The sequence below is a fragment of the Salvia miltiorrhiza genome, chromosome 5, assembly GCF_028751815.1.
Source record: "Salvia miltiorrhiza cultivar Shanhuang (shh) chromosome 5, IMPLAD_Smil_shh, whole genome shotgun sequence".
NCBI classification, from domain to species: Eukaryota; Viridiplantae; Streptophyta; class Magnoliopsida; order Lamiales; family Lamiaceae; genus Salvia; species Salvia miltiorrhiza.
In genome coordinates, this window is record NC_080391.1 from 12790329 (window position 1) to 12799005 (window position 8677).

At 40.9% G+C, this 8677-nt stretch overlaps 1 protein-coding gene across 1 annotated transcript; it reads right to left on the bottom strand.

The window, feature by feature from the left end:
- Positions 1–4: 4 nt before the first annotated feature.
- Positions 5–2505, bottom strand: LOC130986106 (probable amino acid permease 7). Its single transcript, XM_057909393.1, has 7 exons — positions 2259–2505; positions 1723–1950; positions 1561–1654; positions 1117–1331; positions 921–1054; positions 585–812; positions 5–504 (listed from the first exon to the last, which is right to left on the bottom strand). The coding sequence occupies exons 1-7, from the start codon at positions 2371–2373 to the stop codon at positions 127–129; spliced, it is 1392 nt and encodes a 463-aa protein (XP_057765376.1). The 5' UTR covers positions 2374–2505; the 3' UTR covers positions 5–126.
- Positions 2506–8677: the final 6172 nt, after the last annotated feature.

Sequence of the window (8677 nt, forward strand, 5' to 3'; positions counted from 1 at the left end):
TGCCTATTTCGAAGCTTTGTTTATTTGAGAAAGCAAATCATGGCAAGCTCTGGTTCATATCGGCACATAGGTAAAATGAAAGACAATGCAACATTTACATATATTCAGTTGTGAATTGGTTCAATCTCAAGCAGAAAGCTTTGCAGCTATGAGCCCTTGCACTGATCCAAGAAATGCGAAGACCATGGCAATGAAGATAAGAGAGCAGTAGAGTCGAAGAAGGAGCGACTTGGTTGTCCAAGGCCCAATGTTTTTCTGCACCAGATACATCTCAACTGGGAAATATACAACCACAGGCCAAAACACGATCGATCCAGATAGCCCCACAACTTGGTTAAAGTATGGAAACACATATGCAATACTTGTGGTGAGACCCACGTAAACAATCCTGAAACACAGCTTCGCAAGAAACAGCCCCAGAGACGGTGTTTCTTTTACTTCACCACGGGGGAGTTTACTCACAAACCATCCCTCAACGCTTGCGAATAGAGGCTGAGTGAACATCTGCATGTGAAAGGAGATTTGCTATCAGAAAAGCAGTCATAGAAGATGAGATAAGACTGAGTATGCAACAGGAGGAGTACCTGATACCCTCCTATAAGATGAACAACAACACATGCATTAGCAAAATCAATGAGCCAATATGGTTCATAAAATCCGAACCCAGTCAAGAGGTTTCCGGGAGTTGAATTTCCAAAAGCTGCATAGCCGAATCCTCCACAGGACATGTAGAAGAAAGTTGTGATGCAGACTGCGATTATAGATGCCTTCTTCATTATGACTTTTTCTGGTGGACTTGACTTCAGGGTATCCTGCACATACAGTCTCACTCATATGAAGCTTTAGGCTGTTAGCTCTCTGCATTTTTACATAGTTCTGATCAAGAATTGTAAACTTTCATGGTGCAAAAGTTCCCTCACCATTATATTTAAAAAGATAACAGAAAAAGGGAAAGCAAAGGCCAGGTCCCCAAGTGCTTGAGCAACTGACCATACTTTATCAGCAGTATTAGAAGCAGGGACTCCTTCGATGTCCCCTCTTATTTCTCTGTTTTCTGTAAGTTGAGGTTTGGGGTCAGAAAATAAAGCAAGGCTTGCTCGGGTTTCAGTTACTTACCTATTACTTTGGCCAGACCAAGTGCTGATCCGATAGTAGCATACGCAAATGACATGGTTGCCGCAATTACAGAGAGCCACTTGATATTACGGAAATCGGGTATCTGTGAAACTATTACTTGAATCATCCCAAATATAAGTATATAATAAGTGGTTCCATAGTCACAAGCAGCTTCATGCCCTTCCTTATGGTAACAATTTGACATTTGAATTGCTCTGCTCGACCAACAAGGAGAAACAAGACTTGGGAACAATTCAATACAAAGAAGCATAAAAAACTACTCAACTGAAGTTTCACTTCGTAAGGCTAGTTAATAACATATACTGATACACAGAAACACCGAGATCAAGATGCAAGTGCATAGCTCAAACCAATACAGCAAATGTGAATTCTACTCTCGGTTAGAGGGGCGAGGGAGATGGAAGAAGTGCATCGATAACATACCTCATGCTGATGGAGGATGTTATTGTGTAGACAACTCCTACTTTGATGAAATTAATCTGTACAATAACTCCACACACCAACGCGCTCCTCTTCCCTGAGATGCCATATGTCTATTGTAAAATTCACTGTCATCATGCATTTCATGAAGAAGATGGGAGATACCTAGGATCCTCCCAACAGCTTCCAAGTAGGAGGCATTTGTGTGGAGGCCATCAAGAGATTTGTAGCAATGGCAGAGAAGGAAGGCAGAAGTAAGGGTGACTGAAGCAAAGGCCAACATGGTGAGTGGGCCAGCAATCCATCCAAGCTGGGACATGCTCCATGACAGCGCCAGCACACCGGAGCCGATCACTGCCGTTATTATATGCGAAAGTGCAGTCCAAATCGTCCCTGATCACAAACACCTTCATAATTCTATCCATCTTGCATTAAACGAGCACCATAATCATACTCATAAACCAGAATTAAAAGAACAAATTAGGTCAAATTACAAGCTAAGAAGAGTGCTAATTGCTTTCCGTCCAGTACTCTGCCTAGATTAATCTAATCCAAATATATCTTTTACAATTATCGACTATAGTTTCTTCAGCCGTTTATATAGAACCGATCTTTAAACAGTATCAAATTGCAACTGATAATAAGAAAAACATTAATTAGAGAGGAAGCAAAAGGAAAGAAAGATGAGAATCGGAACTTGCCTGTCTTGTGGTCATGGTTCATAAGTGCATATGATGAAGATGAAGTTGGAGAAGAAGAAGAAGAGTGGGATAACAAATTGGAGTTCTGACCATCTTCATCAAATTCAAATGTCATGACAGAGTGCAAAAGTAAGAATTCAGTTAGGCCGAGGTTGAAGACTTGAAGTGAGAAAATATTTTGAGTACGCCACACGCAATTTTTATTGTTGTTTTTTGTTTGAAGTGATATTTTTAATACATACGCATTGGATCATATAAAAACTCATTCTAGCATACAAACTACAAATTGCTTGTACTAACTTATAAAATACACTTAACTTATAGGCTATAAAGTATCTGCACTTTAGTGGTCTTGGATTCAAATCCTAAAAAAAGCACAATTACAGTGCAATTTATTACCATAAAAATACAGATATTTTATACGTTAAGTGCAACTTTAAAGGCTAAGTGCAAGATTTTTAATTTTTACATTAAATGAGTTTATACAGGAACTCAACCCATACATATAAATATTAAATAAAATTAAGTAAAAATAATTATTAATAAATTTAATAGATATAATATCATATACTCCTATTTTTTAATACTTTCTTATATAATCCCTCCATCCCAACATAGAAGGCCTGTTTTTTTTTTTTTTTTTTAAGTACAAGTATTTAGGATAGTTAGATACTTAGATTAGGAAGAAAAAATAGAATGTCCGCCTATTTAATGTAATATTTAATAAATATTAAATTCTTGTTAGTGGAATCAAATAAAGTTGTTGAGCCCAACTGTGGGGAAAATGAAGGCTATCTTCGGTTGCGTGCCATCCGGCGGCGGGAGAAATGAGCTGTCTGGCGACGGGAGAAACTGTTGGGAAAAGTGGTGAATAAAATATTCACGAGTGTCCAAAATAAATGACACTTGCACAGCGGAACCAGGATAATTCTTTTCCCTCTTGCTGGATTACAAAATGGGATCCAAACCAAGAAAAATATTTGGTGCAAAATATAAGAAAATATGAGACAAGAATTTTTACGTGGAAAACCCAAATTGGGAAAAACCACGAGACCGTAGTCTAGAAATCTTCCACTATGTATATATATAGTAGGCTTACAAAATTCTCCCTACACAAAATAGGGGAAACACAAATCTCAAGTTTAATAACTTGGAAAACACAAGAGGACTGAACTACTATTTTAAGAGAGATGAAAAATCCTATGATTTTTCCTCACAATTTTCTTCTCTCAAATGCACTCACCAAACTCTCTCTTGTTTTGCCTCACACCTCTCTTCTCTTCTGCACTCCTTCATTTGCCGAATACATAGCTCTATTTATAGGAAAGTTGAGCTGTTGTTTGTTGAAGTTTGCTGCTTTGCTGCAGCAATTGTTGAAGAAGACTTCGCTGCATTGCCGAGGATACATGGTGGGCTGCAGCTATTTTTTCTTGCTGCCAATTCAACAACTTTCCTCAAATGTCAAAAAGTTGTGGGTTCCTTTGTCAAAAACGTGGGGCCCACATTAAGTGGAAGAAAAAAAACTCAACAATTCTCCCCCTCCACTTGATGTGGGGATTCAACTAGACCTGCTTCACGTTTGCAGATCTCAAACTTATCTCGGGGTAAGGTCTTGGTAAACATATCTGCACCATTCTCATCGGTGTGGATCTTCTCGAGCTGCATTAGTTTTCTTTCAAGTACATCTCGAATCCAGTGATATCTCACATCAATATGTTTCGTTCTCGAGTGAAAACTCGAATTCTTACTCAAGTGAATTGCACTTTGACTATCGCAGTAAAGCACATACTTCTCTTGCTTCAAGCCCAACTCTTGTAGAAACTTCTTCAACCACAACACCTCTTTGCAAGCTTCCGTCACAGCAATGTACTCAGCTTCCGTTGTGGATAATGCCACGCATTTTTGAAGTTTCGATTGCCACGAGATAGCTCCCCCTGCAAGTCTCATCAGGTATCCCGATGTGGATTTCCTGGAATCTATGTCACCAGCCATGTCTGCATCCACATATCCTTCAAGTAGAATATGGTTATCACCAAACTTCAGACAAAGTTTAGAAGTACCTCTCAGGTACCGAAATATCCATTTCACTGCTGTCCAATGCTCTTTTCCTGGGTTTGAGAGAAATCGACTTACCACACCAACTGCATGAGCGACGTCAGGTCTAGTGCATATCATAGCATACATTAGACTCCCCACCGCAGAAGCATATGGAATCTTTTGCAGTTCTTCCTTTTCTGTCTCACTTGTCGGGCATTGTGCTGAGCTTAGCTTCATGTGACCCGCAAGTGGAGTGGCGACTGGCTTCGACTTGCTCATTCTAAATCTTTCAAGAACTTTCTCAATATATTGTTCTTGAGATAACCAGAGCTTCTTGCTCTTCCTGTCCCTGAAGATCTTCATTCCAAGGATCTGCTTAGCCGCGCCTAAGTCTTTCATCGCAAAAGACTTGCTCAGCTCTTTCTTCAGCTTATCAATCTTGCTGGCATCATGGCCTACAATTAACATGTCGTCAACGTAGACAGACAATATGATAAAATCACCTCCTGCGAACTTCTTGAAGAAAACACAGTGATCTGAGGTGGTCCTGTTGTAGCCATGGGTTGACATGAAGGACTCAAACTTCATGTACCATAATCTGGGAGCTTGTTTCAGGCCGTACAAGCTCTTCTTCAACCTGTATACAAGGTTCTCTTTTCCTTTGACTTTGAAACCTTCAGGCTGGTCCATGTAGATTTCTTTGTCTAAATCTCCATGCAGAAATGCAGTCTTCACATCAAGTTGCTCGATCTCCAGGTCCAAACTGGCAGCAATTGCGAGCACCACTCTGATTGAAGACATCTTCACCACTGGTGAGAAAATCTCTTCAAAATCAACACCCTTTTTCTGACTGAAACCCTTCACAACCAGTCTCGCCTTGTACCTTGGTTGTGAGCTATTCTCCTCAGCCTTTAATCGGTAGACCCACTTGTTTTTCAGCGATCTCTTGCCGGCTGGCAACTTCACTAAGTCATAGGTGTGATTTTCAACTAAGGAGTTCATCTCCTCCTTCATGGCTTCTAACCACTTCTCCTTTTGGTCATGCGCCATGGCTTCTACAAAACTCTGTGGCTCTCCTCCATCAGTGAGCATTACATACTCATGTGGGCTATATCTGGTAGAAGGTTGTCTTTCTCTGGTAGACCTTCTGACTGGAGGGACATCATCTTGTACAGGTGGAGTCTGATCGTCACCTGCTTCATCATCAACCGGATCACCATGCTCCGATTGGGTATCTCCCCCGTAATTCTGGAGTGTCGGTGAAGGAACTGGATCTAAGTTGACAGGAACTTCTGAATTAGATTCAGGCTTTTCCTTCGCATCATCAGGAACTTGATCTTCAAAGAATACAACATCCCTGCTTCTGATGACTTTCCTGTTAACTGGGTCCCATAATCTATAACCAAACTCTTCATGAGCGTATCCCAAGAAGATACATGGTTTGGTTTTATCATCAAGCTTGGATCTCTCATCTTTTGGAATGTGAACAAAAGCCCTGCAACCAAACACTCTCAAGTGTTTGTAAGACACGTCTTTCCCGAACCAAACTCTATCTGGAATGTCACCACCCAGAGGAGTTGATGGAGAAAGGTTGATCAAGTCAACTGCGGTCCTCATAGCTTCACCCCAAAAGGATTTTGGCAGTTTGGAGTGCGACAGCATGCATTTGATTCTCTCACAAATTGTTCTGTTCATCCTTTCTGCCACGCCATTGTGTTGAGGGGTCTTTGGGACGCTTTTATCAAGCTTGATACCATGGTTCCTGCAGTGTTGCTCAAACGGGCCTTGGTACTCACCGCCGTTGTCTGCACGAACACACTTCAGTTTCCTTCCCGTTTGTCTCTCGACTTTTGCTTGAAAATTCTTAAAGACCTCCAACGTTTGGTCTTTGGTTTTCAAAGCAAAACACCAGACTTTTCTCGAAAAATCGTCAATGAAAGTGACGAAATATAGTGCGCCACCAAGAGTTCTGTCTTTCATGTAGCACAAATCTGTGTGCACCAAATCAAGAGGTTGAGCTCTTCTTGAGGGAGAGAAGCTCTTGAATGCAACTCTGTGTTGTTTTCCGGCCAAACAATCAACACAGGTTTCCAAGTGCATTCCTTTAACCTCAGGGATGAGGCTTCTTCTAGCCAAGATCTCCAGACCTTTCTGGCTCAGATGCCCAAGCCTCTTATGCCATATCTCAATGGAGGAATTTTTGACGACTGCATTCACCTCTCCATTGGACAACGTTGCATGCATCATGTAGAGAGAATTTTGCTTTCTACCCTTTGCTGCAATTAGAGAGCCTTTGATTAGCTTCCATTTTCCTTCGCCGAAATGGTTGATGTAGCCATCATCGTCGAGCTTGCCAGTGGAAATAATATTGAGTCTGATATCAGGAACATGTCGGACATCTTTTAAGATAAGCTTACATCCAGTGTTAGTAAGCAGGACAATGTCTCCTATACCAGCAACTTCTGTCACACCATGATTGGCCATTCTGACTTTGCCAAAGCTGCCACCGGTGTAGGATGCAAACATATCACGATGTGGTGAAATGTGATATGATGCACCCGAATCAACGATCCAGTCTGTTTGTTGGCATGACGAACTCACAAGAGCATCATCGCAAACTACGACAACATCGCCATCAGTTGCAACTGCTGTTGTGTCTTTCTCAGCATTTTCATTATTTCCACGCGCTTGATCTCTTTTCTTCTTTCTGCAGTCTCTTTCATAGTGGTTTGGACCACCGCAATAATGGCATTTGAAGTCTTTTCTGGGTTTAGACTTCCCCCTGGATTTATCTCTCGAGTATTGAGAGCCTTTACTTTTACTTCTCCCTCGATCTCCGTTTTCAGCAATCATCGCCTTTGTCTCAGAAGAACGTTCTTGATCTTTTCTTCTGGATTCTTCATTAAGAAGACAATCTTTGACCATCTGCAAGGTCAGTGCTCCACCTGGAGCCGAGTTGCTGATTGACACTACAAGAGTGTCCCAACTGTCCGGCAACGAACTGAGTAGCAATAAAGCTACGACTTCATCATCAAGAGAAATCTTCATGTTGGTGGATTGGTTGATAAGACCCTGGTATGCATTGAGGTGCTCCGTCATGTTGGCACCCTCCGCATATCGCAAGCGAACGATTTTTCTGATGATGGAAGCTTTGTTTAAAGCATTTTTCCTTTCAAACATAGCTTCCATTTTCTTCCAAAGAACGTCAGCTTTTTCCTCATTAGCAAAATGATGAAAAATACTGTGTTCAATGAAGCGCCGGATGTAACCAACTGTTTTTCTGTGCATGATGACCCATTCATCATCACTCATATCCTTTGGTTTGGCATCATCTCCATGTAAGGGCAAATAGAGATCCTTACAATAGAGAAGATCCAACATGCTTGGCTTCCAAATTGAGTAATTTGATCCGTTCAATTTGAACATACCACCAAGCGACGATGATTCCTCCATTTTTAATCCGCCTCAGAACAAAGGTGGCTCTGATACCACTTGTTGGGAAAAGTGGTGAATAAAATATTCACGAGTGTCCAAAATAAATGACACTTGCACAGCGGAACCAGGATAATTCTTTTCCCTCTTGCTGGATTACAAAATGGGATCCAAACCAAGAAAAATATTTGGTGCAAAATATAAGAAAATATGAGACAAGAATTTTTACGTGGAAAACCCAAATTGGGAAAAACCACGAGACCGTAGTCTAGAAATCTTCCACTATGTATATATATAGTAGGCTTACAAAATTCTCCCTACACAAAATAGGGGAAACACAAATCTCAAGTTTAATAACTTGGAAAACACAAGAGGACTGAGCTACTATTTTAAGAGAGATGAAAAATCCTATGATTTTTCCTCACAATTTTCTTCTCTCAAATGCACTCACCAAACTCTATCTTGTTTTGCCTCACACCTCTCTTCTCTTCTGCACTCCTTCATTTGCCGAATACATAGCTCTATTTATAGGAAAGTTGAGCTGTTGTTTGTTGAAGTTTGCTGCTTTGCTGCAGCAATTGTTGAAGAAGACTTCGCTGCATTGCCGAGGATACATGGTGGGCTGCAGCTATTTTTTCTTGCTGTCAATTCAACAACTTTCCTCAAATGTCAAAAAGTTGTGGGTTCCTTTGTCAAAAACGTGGGGCCCACATTAAGTGGAAGAAAAAAAACTCAACAGAAACGCAGGCTATCTCCGGCTGCGACCACAGGTGCTAAAATTCCAACATTTTTGGATGCGACCACAAAAGGCTATCTCCAAAATTTTCTTCTTTCACCACAGATGCTGAAATTCAAAAGATGATGTAGCATAAATTAGTCATTCAATGTCAGAACCATTCAAACAAGTAAATTCCTTCCCTCACCACGGAAAATCGCGCCACACAACGCCT

Bases quoted from the DNA above. Each gene is read 5' to 3' on its own strand.
- LOC130986106 (XM_057909393.1), bottom strand. From the start codon at position 2,373: ATGACATTTGAATTTGATGAAGATGGTCAGAACTCCAATTTGTTATCC. The intron at 1,951-2,258 runs GCAAGTTCCGAT...GTTTGTGATCAG, and splicing joins GAACCATGACCACAAGACAG to GGACGATTTGGACTGCACTT. The intron at 1,332-1,560 runs GTATGTTATCGA...TTGGTCGAGCAG, and splicing joins ACATCCTCCATCAGCATGAG to AGCAATTCAAATGTCAAATT.